The sequence below is a fragment of the Hippocampus comes genome, unplaced genomic scaffold (genome assembly GCF_001891065.2).
Source record: "Hippocampus comes isolate QL1 unplaced genomic scaffold, H_comes_QL1_v1.1 scaffold62, whole genome shotgun sequence".
NCBI classification, from domain to species: Eukaryota; Metazoa; Chordata; class Actinopteri; order Syngnathiformes; family Syngnathidae; genus Hippocampus; species Hippocampus comes.
Window position 1 is genome coordinate 1338387 of NW_017806062.1, and position 14951 is coordinate 1353337.

Consider the following 14951-nt stretch of genomic DNA (forward strand, 5'->3'; position numbering starts at 1 on the left):
TGGGTGTGTGTGTGTGTGTGTGTGTGTGTGTGTGTGTGTGTGTGTGTGTGTGTGTGTGCGCGTGTGTGTGTGCGCGTGCGTGCGTGTGTGCTGACAAGAATGTCCGTGCCCTGATCTTTGGCACAGTCCCCCCCTCAACCCCCCGTGTGCAGGTGCGGGACACAGCTGGAGAGCAAGCCGATGCCAGGATTGGATCACATTCCCTCACTTTCTCTCACTTGCAGCCCCCCCCCCGACTTTCTTGTCCTCCCGCCAGGGCCCTGCTTCATTATAAGAGGGCAGTTCAAATTTCCATTTGCTCGGGTTTTGACTGAATTCCCCCCGCCCCATAAGGAACCATGGAAATCAAATGAATCTGTTCCAGGAGTAATGCAACTCACCGTTTGTCCTCTCTTGGCTCGAAAGCTTTCAGCCGTGCGGCAATCGTTCGACCCTCCGCAATTTCTCAGCAAGCTGACCTCAAGTGCCCTGAGAGGTGCCTTCAAATGAAATGTGTTGTTTTATCATTGTGACAACTTTTAAATACACTAACCGGCTGGCCATCACCACAGATTTTTTTTCTTTTTCATATCTTGAAAAATAAACTGCATGAAAAATAAATGCATAAAATATATTTCAAGAAATATTCATTTGACTATTTGAACAGGGGATGTCTCCACAACCCTGTTCAAATACTCGGTTTTATTTATTTGATCACATTTGTGGTAGAATTAACCATTCACTTTCGAACTGTTAAATGGGAATCAGAACACACCCGCTACCATTTAACGTTTCCTCTGATTAACCCAAATAAAGTTCAGCTGTTCTATTTAAAATGTTCTCTTCCTGTCTATTTTTTCTTTCGTGCAGTGTGAAAAAAGAAAAAGGAATCAAAACAAACAAACAAAAAAAACCTCATGCCAAAAGTAGTGAAGACAAAACATGCCAGCTTTCCAAAATATGACATGCGGCTTCCAAGGTGTAAAAATAACCACCTTCTCTCTCTTCTCTCCCGAGGTGACCGTGACCACAATCGGCTATGGAGACAAGATCCCTCAAACGTGGATCGGCAAGGCCATCGCCTCCTGTTTCAGCGTATTTGCCATCTCCTTTTTTGCTCTGCCGGCTGTAAGTGTCACTAATTGTTCCCCGCCACATTGTTCTGTCGCCTGCCGTGATGCAAGCGCAACCTAATCTTCCCGGCTCAGGGCATCTTGGGATCGGGGTTCGCCCTGAAGGTCCAGCAGAAGCAGAGACAAAAGCACTTCAATAGACAAATCCCTGCCGCAGCCTCTCTCATCCAGGTAACTGCCTTTTTTTTTTTTTTCTTTTTTAATTCTTGAGGTCACCACTTGCTAACGAAGCGTACATGGAGAATAAGCCTTGTGAAAATACGGAATTGACAGCACAGACGATCTTTGCAACTCCAATATAGTACAGTGGTACCTCTACTTACGAAATTAATTGGCCCTGGAAGAAATTTCTTAACTTGAAAATTTCATAAGTAGAGACGCGTTTTCCATGTAAATTCGTCCCAAATCCAGACATAAATGAGAGTTGTGCACAATGTAAAAAACAAAGAACAGAGTAAAGAATAAAAATGATGGTCATTTCACTTGTAACTGCGTCCTCGTTGTTTTTTTGCCCTCTTTAATTCATGTTCTCTCTCAGAAAACCACACTTTCAAAAAAAAAACATTGTAGATCTATTTGAGTCTAATTCCCTTGATGTCCCACAGACGCTTTGGCGCTGCTATGCGGCGGAGAAACCCAACGGCTGTGCGGCGACGTGGAAAATGTACGTCCTGACTCCAGAGGCCATCGCCAAGGTGGAATCAGACAACTCAAGCCCCACCATCAGGAAGCTGAACATCTCGGTAAGATGTCATTTCGTGTCGGCTCATTCAGAAAAAGATGTGTTGACAAAGTTGCCAGTTGACCCGCAGTTAAAACGTAACGGTGTATATGGATCGTAGAAGCTTCTGGTTTGTAGTTATTCAGTTCTTTCAACTTCCGGTTCCAAGTATGAATTTGTTCTGAATTGTCCTTCAGGAACTCCGCGCATGATAGCAGTGGCACATTTGCATGTCTAGCCTTCACTGCATTCTCTTCTAGCGCCGTTCCTTCACCTTCCGCATCAATATTAGCTGCGTTGCACCTCGGGCCGAGCAGCATGAAAGGGCAAGTGAAGTTCCCACAAACACACGCGGTCCCCCTCCACCAGGATGACTCGATGCCTTTGTCTGGTGCGCACAAAGACTCAGTCAGTTGAGATGATGTCACCGCCGCCTTTCTCATGGGAGTAAACTTTTGTCCAGCAGAACAACAACAAAACAATCTTTGTGTAGCATTGAACCCGCACCTAAAAAGGCGGCGGGGGTGTGATGGAGGGGGGGAGCCGCTTCCGCTCTTTTCTGTCGCCGCATGTGACACCTTTTGTCTCTCTTCCATATTTGCCATCCCCGCTCGCCCTCATCTTCCCTCTTTGCATAATTGGTTTATCGCTCTCTTCTTCTCAGCATATTCCCGCCATCCTTTCATTCCGATGAAATTCTCCACCTCCGCCATCAGTGACTCCTTTTAATGGCTCATTTCAACCTCGTTTGCTTTTCGGACTGCACCGCTTGCCGCTAAATGATTGAGCTCATGTGTGGGTGGCGTTGGGGTCGGTTAGGCACCGCTTTGTTCTTGGAACTCCGCTGGTGTCCGTGGAAAGTCACTGAGTCACGCACCGGCTCTCACACAAATTGAGTGGGATCTTGTGCAAAATAATGGGGGGAATTAGTTGAAAGCTGGCATTTCTTTAGGGTATGACCATTTATACAGGGTGTCCCCCTGCCCCAAATTATTTGAAATATGAATATCTGAGTGACGACAATGTAAAAGTTAATTCGGCTGCATGTTGACACTTTAAAGAAATTCAGTTGTGGCTTGAGATACAAGTGACCTTGAGATACAAGCTGCCAATCCGCCGTCAACTCGACGCGTTTCATAACACGCAGGAGTTGGGCGGATGGGAAATTCTTCGAAAACGAGGCTACTTGTTTGTTTTCATGACTAGTTAACTTGTACTGTCAAACTAAACATCACCCAAGGAGAAGGGCGCGTTATGTATTTTCAACTTTAGAAAAACTAGCTTGATGCTAACGAGCAATTGAAAACACCATAGATGGACTAATGGGTAGCATCGGTGTTGCAAGATGGTAACTCTTTAAGCAATGCATATTTGAACATAAACGGTGGAGCACCACATGTTGACAGATAGTCAAAATACACACACAGGCATGTACTGTTTATTCTCTGTTAAGAATGAATTATATAAGTGACCGTCTCCATTTACTGTATATTCGTATGGCTGTTTGTACTGCCGCCAGATAGCCAAAGCACGAATACCAGAAGGAGCAGCACACTGTCCATAGATTTACAGCAGTGTGGCAACAAATGTTTTATGCGTGACATGGTGTCATTGGAGTTATTTATTTATTTTATTTTTTTTGTCATTTGTAATATTTTGTGTTCGCTGAAGTTAGAGATGAAGTGTATCTCTTCCCAGCTGCTTTGTTTGCTGTGTGCTTCAGAAAAAGGTCCCCAAGAGGAGGCGGAAGTCGATGCGAGGTCACGGCCCCATGGGCGTATCGTCGGAGCTGGCCGTATCCATCCCCCAAATCACCTACGATCATATTGACGACTCCGTGGAGAAGAAGGACGTCTCCTTCTTCGTGGAGGAGCCGAGTAGCACCGTGGAAGGTACCGCTTGCCATCTGCTCGGTTACGGAGCTCTGCGTCCCCATTTTAATGGGGGGAGACATTGTGCGCAATTAATGGATGGCAAAAAAATAATAACATCTGTTGATTGATTGATTTTAAATCTATAATGTGTTCAGGCATAACCACATAAAAGCGGCTATGTTTATCATCTCACCCGTCCTCAACTTTGAAGCGTCGTGAATATAATCATGTTGCAGAAACAGTAATTGCATCGGTCAAATGGACTCCCGAAAGACTTTCCTCGTTCTCTCTCTCTCTCTGTCCCTCTCCACAGGAATCACTAGAATATTCAGACAAACAGGTGAGTTTGCTTAACTTGACAGGTACGTTGATGCTAACATGTTCGTTGGCCGTTAAAAGCCGAATGTAACGGAAATTAAAAAAAAACAAAACAACTACCGTATTTTCTGCACTATAAGACGCTTCGGAGTATAAGGCGCACGCACCTTCAGTGAATGGCCTATTTTAAAACTGTTTTCATGTATAGGGCGCGTCGCATTCTAAGGCGCTTAGAATAGAAGCTACAATAATGGCTGAGGTTGCATTATGCATCCACTAGATCACAGGTGTCGAAGTTCGGTCCTCGAGGGCCGGTGTCCTGCATGTTTTCCATCCCTCCCTGCTGCAACACACCTGATTCAAATGATCAGGATCACTATCAGGCTCCGATAGAGCTTGCTGATGAACTGATCATTTGGATCAGGTGTGTTGCAGCAGGGAGGGATGGAAAACATGCAGGACACCGGCCCTCGAGGACCGGACTTTGACACCTGTGCACTAGATGGAGTTATGCTAAAGTGAATACAATACAATACAGCTTTATGGCTATAGCGCTTTCCCAACCGCTGCAGCTGTAACAACGGGCTTTACAGAACATTTAAAATACTACATCCTAGAAATCAAAATATTGATCCATAGATTAGGCACATCGGATTATAAATTGCGCTGTCGGCTTTTGAGAAAATGGAATGCTTTTAGGTGCGCCTTACAGTGCGGAAAATACGGTACATGTTTTTTTTTTTTTTTGCACCCTTCTACTGTGTCTTGCCAGCACAGGTTGGCTATTGTGATCGCTATAATCACAAACTGCTCATTGTCTGGCGGTCATGACACCATGATTGGAAAATAAAATGCTGATTAAAATCCAGAATTTTGGGCACTGTTTTGCACTTCTAAATGTCAAATAGGTGTGTTCAACCCTTCGTCTATTTCCTTTAATTGTCTTTTGCATCAAATGGCACCCAGGCCCTCGTCATCATTCTTGGTCGTCTTTCACTCTGAGCTGTCCTTCCTCTCCAGGTATCTTTCACTTTCGTTTTTCTCTCTATGTATTTTCGTTAAGCAAAAAAAATAAAAAATAAAACACATTTCGTATGTTGTCAAAATAAAGCCAGATACATCATTAAAAAAAAAAAAATATATATATATATATCCATAATTTCTTCCTCCCAAGGCCAAGTCAACAGGCTTTGCTAACTCAGTCATTTTCACAATCCAGGCTAAGCTTGTGAATAGCTAACAATGTGTTCTGTCGGAACAAGACCAAAAGCTATCCCGACCTAAATGTTGATCTTTTATTTCTAGTGAAGATGACCCACGGCAACAGCATGTCCGTCGACATCACTCGCGCTAGCAGCCTGACTGACGAGCTGGACTGTATGTGGGAAGATATTCCCCTCTCTGTGATGACGGACAACTCTCAGTAAGTCACTCCAAACACACCTTTGATTGCCCCACTTTCCACTCGTCATTACTCCACTTTTAATCTGATACTGGGAATGCCCGTGACATCCTCGTCAAGGCACCTTTTATCAGTAGAGGGTCCCTGGCATGTGTTTGTCTGTCTCTCGGTTTAACTAGCTATCTGGCTAGCTTGCTAGCGATCTTATCTATCAAGATAACTCATCATTTTGCTTTATCCTTATTTGTCTGAGCCACCAAATATACATGTCTTTGTAACAACTCTTGAAATGAAGACGAGATTGAATTTCCATTTTATTCAAAAAGCCAATAACCCTGTAAAAATGTCCAAAATAGGCTTAAAGTGGAAATGTTTGTTGCTAGGTGCTTTGTGAAGAAAAGAAAAAGGTCCAAAAAAAAGTGCAAAGTTGTAAACAAAAGATGGTATAGCACATCCCGGGATGGTCTGTCGCCACACGAGGGTCTGACATCACGAGTGTCGCCGCCTCCCGTTGACCTGGCTTAAGCCACCGGTGACTCCAAAATGTCATAGATGTGTTTTGGAACATCCGGCAATGTTGTTATGATAACTTCCGCCAAGCAAAAAGTTGTGGTAACAGGGCAGTGACCCAACAGATCCAGCAGATGGCGGTACGGTGAAAGAAGTTTTTGCTTTTGCTGTCATCTTCTGGCTGTTTTGTAACATGCACCACTGCCACCGTCAGGGCTGGAGTGGAATCTGTCATGTTGTGATTTGTCAAGCATTTCAATCAGGGGTGGGCATTCGAATCCATCACTTTTTCCATTTTTTTTATTTTTTCCAATGGAAAAGGAAATTCTCTTGTCTCCCATGGAAAAAAAATCAATACAAGTTGAAGGTAACTTAGTGCCCAAGTGACGTCCTTTTGACTTGATTCGGTTGTCATGTTGAGTGCATTCTGTCGGTGCTCGCTGAGCTAAATTTGACTTTTGCGAAGCTGGTAGAGAGATGAGATCAAATGGATACAATTTTCGAAGGTATCCAATTGTTTAAATCATCTGCTGTACAGATTTTGAACAGTGTTGCTGCACAAGTGGTTGCTTTTTAGGGGCTGTACACTTTTTGCCTTAGTTTTTTGTATTTATTTTGTCACATAACGGTCATATTTGGTACCAACTATAGCTTCATTCAGAAAGTCTCATTATTAACATCATCCGTTAAACACGACCCGCAGACCACCACCACCACCCCCCCCCAAAAAAAAAGACCACTGCTCAACTGCTTCGAGAGGAGAGTTCTGAGCGTCAGAATGCATGTTGTTTCTCTTTGCAGTCTTTTGACTTGCCCGTTTGTGGCATCGGTCCAGGACTCTTTCTCCACACACCACTTGAATTCCACAAGGTACTGTACTGGCTCTCATGCTATTCTTCTCCTTTTCTTGACCACTCTGCCTCTTCCTTCCTTCCTTCCTTCCTTCTTTTCTTCCCTCCACCTTCCACTCTTTGCCCCGTCTTCCATCTAAGACGATCCTATGGGAACGTTTTAAAATATTGTGAATGGACATCACTTAAAACCCAAGTTATTTTTGTGTTGTTTGGAATATTTCTAGTCCCAAGGAGCATTTATTTGTGTAAAAAAAAAAAAAAAAAAAAAGTGTTGTTCAGTTCAGCACCATTTCCACCAATCACCTCTGTTCTATTTTGCTACAGTGCATGTTTTATTCCATTTGGTCTGTTTGCGCAAGGTGCCAAATGAACCAAACCGTTTTTTGTCAGATTATTGATTGAATGGTTGGCATGGCATCATAACATAAAAAAAAATATATAGCAACAACAATAGCAATTCAGGGAATATATGATGCCAACACAGCTGCATTTTCATCATTTTTAATGCTGTCCAAATGTTAATTTATTTCACTAGTACAATTTAAATGAATACCATCTTTAATAAAGTCCTTAAACACTTTGGAAAATACTTTTTAAAGGCCATTTCCTTCCTTAAATATGAATATATAATTATTATAATTTTTTGTTGTTGTTGTTGGTTGAAAGCTATCATCCTCAAACTTGGAAGTCACATTTTTGAACGGAACAACAAACTGCCATTGACGACTAAACACGTCAATTACCTTTTATTAGCGGGTACTGGTGAGAGAGGGTCTGCTACTGCTTCACTGTAAATTTCAAGTTTGGAAACAACATTATTGATGCACAATCACCAGTAGATGGCAGCGTGCACCACTTTAGATCTGAAGTCAGTCCCGTTTGTCAGTTTGTGCCCACTGGGAGAAACGGCTGCACTTTGTGAAAACTCTCTTATTATGAAAGGATGGAAAAAGGCAGGATAAAGCCTTTTTCTGGGGGATGTGGGGGGGTTAACACATAATTTATTAATATATCTAAAAACAGGAGCCCACGGCATTTAGCGCTATGCGTACATTGTCTTCCCAGTAAAGTGTCCTTGGCCTCAAGAAGTTTCCGAACCCCCCCCCCGCCTGACTGAACCAAGCCATACCGAAAACGTGGCACCTCCATTGTGACATGATTTGCGGATGCGTGTGAGCGTTCTGGCCCCCGCGCGTTTCAAGTGGGCGTTCGGAGACAGTGAGCGCTTGTGTGCCGTGCAGTGCCGGCGCGCTCGTAAGTCAGCTTTTATGGCCCGGCTCAGACCAGATCCGTGCGGCGCACTCCCAAAACAGCTGCCCTGGTGTGTCATGCCATCCAGGATAGCGCTGTCATTTTGGACTCCGTATGTGGATCTCCACCCTGAACTGCCCGAGGGCGCGTCGCCTACCGATCACGCACGCCATGTTTTTCCTTCGGCGACTCCACCGCTGTAGCCCAAGTTGGAGAGCCCCGCTGTTTGTTTGGATTTGTTGCAGAGGACCGATACTTTGCGGCTGTGTAGGAGGAGTGTTTTTTTTTTTTTTCTTCATTTCCTTTATATGTGTGAGAAGCGTCAGCATCGTCATCACCGGGCCTCTGAAGAGGAAGTGGTGCACGGTAGCGTATGCGTGCGATCCTCCCTCTCGAAAATCTTACACAAAGCTTGAAAGACTCTTTTGCCACCACCAAGGAAGTGTGTGTGTGTTTCTCGTGTGTGGGTGTCAAAAGGATTACGCAGATCTGGAGCAAAGATAGTCAGTTTGGCCTTGTGACTCTTGTTTTTTCTTCCTTTTTTTTTTTTACTTGTAGTACGACTACTACTGCAAAGTCATTGTGGTTTAATTTTCATGTATTTTGGGGCTGTTGAAACACACAAATCACTCAATTTTTATTCCCCAACCATTTTTGAAAAAAAAAAATCCATATATACAATAAAAACACATTTTCCTTTTTATTTCTCTTTTTAAAACACAATTATGGTATTTAATTTTGTTTAAATATTTATCTTTGAACTTTTCTTTTTCTTCTTATCATTATTATCAATATTATATTGGTTTATTTATTTTTCTGCTGTCAATTATCTCACAGATTTTTATTTCTTTATTTTTTGCGGGGGGTGGAGGCGCTTGAAATGAGCCCATGACATTTACAGGATAATTTTTCGACTCTTACCTAGGGTTTGGAAGCTCATACAGGCTGTTCCAAATGTATTTATTTACTCTAATGAATGTACAGATTTCAAGTCGAGTCGAGTTTTTCCCAAATTTTGTGTTTTAACGAGTGAGTTGCTCGGCCTCCGTCACAAACCTAAACCCTCTTCGACCGTGTCTTCACTCAAACCCTATTGTGGCACTGTCGTCCCGTGACCTGGGGTGGTCAGTCCTCCTTCCTCCTCCCACCTCCTCCTCCTCTTCGTCCTCAGACCTGTAAAAGCCTGCAGCGGCCCACCTGCAGGCAGCTCTTAATTAGTTTCCCCTCTTCCGAGCTGGCCGGAGATAAATAATGAAAAGGCACCGCCGCAGCGCCACGGGAGGGACTGGAGGCCAGAGACGTATGCATCATGGGCCCCCGGCCTCTCTAAAGCGGGGGGCCCCCCCTCTCTGCCGAGCAACTGGCGCCTTTTGTGCGGCCGTTGCTGTGAACAAATTGACTTTTTGTCTGCGTCGCCTCTGTATGCTTGTCTTGTACACTGTACCGTGATAGCCACAGCACGGCGGGGGCGGTGCCAGCATACGGCGTTCCGTCCGGCGGGGGGGGCACAATGTGTGCGGCGAGGGTCCTTTCAAACCGTGCGCATTGTCTCCTTTTGACAAACATTTGGGACGGGACAAGCATCTCTGTTGAACTATCGCTATACCTGCTACGTGTTTGGGCTTCCACTACCGGATTGGCCCCAAAAAGTTCATTTATTTCTTCAAATTTCCCAAATGAATTCAAAATATGTAATAGTAGTGGAACCGGTGATCAAGGAAGATGAATCAATTGGATAGTGCTGGACAGGGAAGACTTCAAGGAGTACCCAAGGGAGGAGTACCCATTTCTAAAAGGACAACGGGGCAACCAAGCCGCCATTTTCTCACATGTAGGCCGGATAGAAAATGTTTTGTTGCCTTGTCATTTTGCAAAACATAATAGCTAACCGCAGAGGTGCAGGGTTCAATTCTGGCACTGGCCTCCCTGTGTGGAGTTTGGAATGTTCTCCCCAGGCCTGCGTGGGTTTTCTCCGGGTACTCCGGTTTCCACCCACATTCCAAAAAACATGCATGGCAGGTTCATGGAACACTCTAAATTGTCCCTAGATGCGATTGTGAGCGCGGATGCTTGTTCGTCTCTGTGTGCCCTGTGATTGGTTCAGGGTGTCCCCCGCCTATATAGACAGCTGGGAAAGGCTCCAGCATCCCCCCGCGACCCTTGTGAGGATGAAGCGGATCGGAAAGTGGATGAATGGATGGATGGATAATAGCTAACCTGCGAGCTAACATCATCACGCAGTCCATGTCAGTGTCAAAGGAGCGCATCTGTCCCATTAATCCGGCGCACCGGAAAAGTCAGTTAAGTCATCGGGTCCCTCAATGAGTACGTGGCAAGCTGTCTTCTGCCATCGAGAAGTGCGGCGACATGGTGAAAAGGGCCTTTCCTCTAACAGTACTTTCACATTTTGTGACTTTTTGGAAAAAGAAAAGAACTTTGCCGCCACATCTAAGGTGCATTGAATGGCAGTTCACGACGCTGACAAAATGAAAATGAATGCCCACCTCACTTTCTACTTGGAAGAGTCCCAACTTGAACATAGATGCTGCCCTGTCCCTGTGAGGTGCTCCCCCCCCATTCCCCCGACCCCGCCCCTCTCTGATCCTACATTAGCACCGACACCTGGATAAATAGACTTCCTTCCATCTTCTCGCCTGCCCTCCCCGTGGATGAAAAGTGCAGTGTGCAGCAGCACCTGAGTGGCCTGTTTGTACAGGCCCACGGCTGAAGGCTTCCTCCGCATCGCTTTTGGCTCGACTCTCGTACTCGCAGGATTTCACACTATTTGATGTGGTCGGTGAGGGGGGGGGGGGGTCTCGACGTGAGTACAAAAAGGAGGAGAGTTTATTCAGGTGTGGCGACCGGTGCCGCCGCCGCCTCCACCCGACCTCTGATGTTGCGTCCATCGGCGGCCAGGTGCCGTCAGAAAGCCCCCTCTGTTGTTCCGGCCCCTGGAGATGAATGGACGGCCTGTCGACAGAGCTCGTCTGTGGCGGCCCTCCCCTTGCAAATATCCAAATGGGGATAGAAAACATGTTGGCTCGTTAACCTGCCCGAGAGGAGGTCAAACTTAGAAGAAAGACAACTGGGGAAGCCAGAGATTTTTAGAATCTAGAAAATAAGATTCTTGTTGCGAGAATCCCCTGAAACTTGAACGAAAGTCAGTTTACAAAGAAGCCTGGATGGAGTTAACCATTAGGAAAAGCGAAATTCATGTGATGGATTTTATTCCCATCCCCACATTGTAGACCGTCACCGATACCGTGGAGGAGAGTGAAAAATGAACAAGGTTTGCATATGAAGGGGGGTGGGGGGGGGAAGGCCACCGCGCATTAAGTTTCGGGCAAACGGGACTGTCGTGGCCACCTGGCGTCAATGTTGCCCGCATGCTTATGTCTTATAGTTTTTTGGGTTTTTTTTTGGTCCGAGTTTTGCACATATAGTAGGAGTTGAAACAATCAGGAGCCAGTCCAAGGCCAGTCCTCACGGTGCCCGGTGGCACGTCTACCTCACCGTTGGATTCTCGCCTCCCTGTTGCAGCGTTGGCTTTTTTTTCTCCCCGAACCAACGCAGAATACACCCCGCCTCTTTCCCAGCCGGGACAGGCTCCAACTCACGTGTGACCCTAATGAGAACAAGCACGAGAGAATATGGACGCATGTTTGAGAGTGGAAGATGGGCACTTCCTTTTTGGACCAGCAGGACGCGCTGTTGCAACATTACTCCTCTACCGCCGAGCTCCTCACTTAACTCTTTTGCCGCCCCCCCCCCCCCTTCCTTTAAGTCAAGATGCCATCATTTCTGCTCTCATTTCCACCCAGAGCAAGAAGCGTAGGTCAAGTGTAGTGTTTAGATGAAGTGGAAATGTCCTTGTCGAGGTTTTGATTTTAATTTCCCCCCCCCCCCCCCCCCCTTTTTTTTTCCATACGGCGGGTCTCGGCGCCGAGTCCATCTCACACCACAACCATTACCCGGCGACGTGGCCCCTGCTCATTGTCATATTTCTAGCCCACTTTTCCATCCTGCCGTGCGGAGGAAGTAGGAAAAAAGAAAATAATCAAGGAAACCGCACTTTTGCCTCTCTATCAAAGCTGTGTTTTTCTTTGAGCCTTTCACTGATCTTTGTGGCGGAGCGTCGAACAAAAAAATTGCGGTCGCTCCAAACACCCCGGCGAACAGGAACACGATATGTTTTCTTTTAAATCAGCAGTAGTCTCGCACGGAAGAAAACGTGCGCGGCCGGTCCAAATGTATGTGCATAATCTTTTTGTGCTCTTTTGTGTATGATTTAGTCTCTCTCACCTTGGGTCAGGCCGCAGCACACATTCTGGCGGTCTTCGTTTTCAGGAAATGCTGTGTTGGGAACTGAGCCTCTGCGGCACGTGCGTTTGTGTGTGTGTGTGTGTGTGTGTGTGTGTGTGTGTGTGTGTGTGTGTTTTTAAGCCTCTGCTTACGGGAAGAATACCTGCAGTCGGGGATGTGTGCATGGATGACGTGATGCGATGCCTGTTTTGTTATTGTCGTCTGGGCAAGTGTGTGTGTGTGTGTGTGTGTGTGTGTGTGTGTGTGTGTGTGTGTGTGTGTGTGTGTGTGTGTGCAGGCATTTTCCAGTGCTGACTGTGTATCGACTAGACAGCAAACACACATAACTGTTGATGGAAATACAGCAGAGTAGAATATGCCTAAACTGTGTTAAGAAGCAGCCCACCGGAATGATCCTATGACTGCCTGAAAAAAAAAAAAAGTCCCCAAATTTCGCTGCACAGATCCTATGTGGGCAAGACGAGCAAGTCACTGAATACACTTCAGCCGTTCAATGAATGCCAGGGAGAACAGTAAAACCCAAAAGGCACACTTGTGCAGAAGCTGCTGTCAGCCACCGCTCACACCCGGACCTCACACGCAATCCCACTGAGTCCCGCCTCCTAAAGAGCGCTTAAACAGGCGGTTTATTGGTTTATTGGTTTTCTCTTCACTCACGCAGGCACATACTGCCACCCGCTCTACATCTGGTCGGTCAACTTTTCATTTCATGCCCCAAACGACAGGAACGCTCTCCGACAAACAATAGACCTCGCTTTGTAACTTTCCGTTCTCCGCCATCGAATGTCATGTTTTTCACACGGCACCGTTTATGTCTCCTGTCATTTTCTGTACCTCTTATGCTTCCAATTTTGAGTTCAGATATGTTTAAAAAGTGCCTTTGAATCATTTTAAATGTGTTCCAAGTATGTTTGAGGGCTCAAACTGTATTTCCAAAATGTCGTACGGTGCTATATGCTAAAACTAGTACTTTTCTGCCAATATTAAAAAAGAGTAATCTTTGTGGTTTTGTTAATTTAAAAGACCACCCAGCCTTACTTTTATTTTAGCTGTTGAGTAACTTCTTAATCCTCTCTGTCATTCCATTTTGACTGGATTAGGTTCATGCACAAGGCCCCTACTCATGTCAGCGGATTGCTTATGACAGGCCCTTATGCAGACACCTTGACTGCCACGAGCAATTACTTAAAATACGCAAGGGAGGGCCGCCGTCGGGCTGACCCGCGAGGGGGGTTTAGTGGTCGAGAGACGGGGGGGCCAAGAGGCACTTTGGTCGTGAGTAGGGTTAAATGGGGAAAAGAGAAACAGCCCACTGCTAATTCTTGAGCATGTAACCTCCCCCCCACCCCTCCAAAAAAAGGAAATGAAAAGAAAATGATGTTTTGTTTTCCCTCCCAAGCAACACTTGGAATCAATCTTGAGTTGCGCGGGTGAATGATTGTTGACAATTTAAATCACGGAATGACAAACTGACGATTGGTATGTCGATCTGGACGTGGTTGTGTTGTTGAATTTTACATGCCAGCGCACTAGGGGGCAGAGTAACCTACTCTTCAGTTCAGTTATGTTGATTGCTAGGAAGAGAAGTCGACTTGAAAGGGCCACAAAATAGTTTTGCCATTCAAAAACTCTCGGAACACAAAAGTGTCCCAAACTTCAGCGTTGGAAAATAATTCTTACTGTATGACGTGAGTTATCTCGTTTTTGTGTGTTGTGGATTTTTAAGACAAATTTAGCGGTTCCCTCGTGTTCACCGGTGAGTCACCGAACTACACTTCTCGGACACCTCCCGCTTTGTTTGGGATGTGTGCAGAACCTGACAGGCCTGCAGTCTCTCTCTTTCCCGCTCTCCGTCTTCGGGTTCTGCTTTATTTCACTATAAATCGGCTGACGTGAGTTATCTCGTTTTTGTGTGTTGTGGATTTTTAAGACAAATTTAGCGGTTCCCTCGTGTTCACCGGTGAGTCACCGAACTACACTTCTCGGACACCTCCCGCTTTGTTTGGGATGTGTGCAGAACCTGACAGGCCTGCAGTCTCTCTCTTTCCCGCTCTCCGTCTTCGGGTTCTGCTTTATTTCACTATAAATCGGCAGTAGAGTGTTGGGGGGCGGGTGGTGGTGGTGATGAGTGGGCACAACGGGTGCAAAGAGTTCATTGGGTTGTTGATGTTGATGTACGATGTGCTCTCCCTCAACAAGCGAGCTCATTTCGACTGTAAGATCAGACTTGTGTTCAACCACTCGTGTGTCTATCTTTGTGTGAACATTTTCTGCTTTTGAAAGAGTCTTCATTTGGGAATGTTGATAATTAGTGAAAAACCCCCTGTTGTGAAAAATGTCTTGCTGCAAACATGATTTCGTTGTAGAGGAGTATCACTGTATATCTCTTGCAAAACGATTCTTGGCAAAGTTGTTTCTGATGGCAGGTGTAGGCCAAGAATTGCGTTTCTGGGCGGGAGCAAATAAAACGTGTCGAAGGTCTGCATTTCTGTGCGGGCGGAGCGCAGGTTTTTTGCGCTTCCTCCATGCGCTTTGCCTCCTGAATCCCTCTTGCCTCGCCTCCCGTTGATACGTCAGGCCACAAAA

At 45.6% G+C, this 14951-nt stretch overlaps 1 protein-coding gene across 4 annotated transcripts in view; it reads left to right on the plus strand.

Annotated features, from left to right (window-relative positions):
- Window positions 1-14951, plus strand: part of kcnq1.2 (potassium voltage-gated channel, KQT-like subfamily, member 1.2) — a 211464-nt gene that overhangs the window by 18132 nt on the left and 178381 nt on the right. For 2 of the 4 annotated variants that reach the window (XM_019893409.1, XM_019893407.1), the window contains exons 8-14: window positions 997-1107; window positions 1188-1283; window positions 1718-1855; window positions 3557-3725; window positions 4021-4047; window positions 4992-5045; window positions 5331-5448. In XM_019893409.1, coding sequence (XP_019748968.1) covers window positions 997-1107; window positions 1188-1283; window positions 1718-1855; window positions 3557-3725; window positions 4021-4047; window positions 4992-5045; window positions 5331-5448 — 713 coding nt within the window. Of the gene's footprint in view, window positions 1-996; window positions 1108-1187; window positions 1284-1717; window positions 1856-3556; window positions 3726-4020; window positions 4048-4991; window positions 5046-5330; window positions 5449-6738; window positions 8194-14951 lie in introns of those variants that run through there. The other 2 variants (XM_019893410.1, XM_019893408.1) reach the window with 2 other exon arrangements.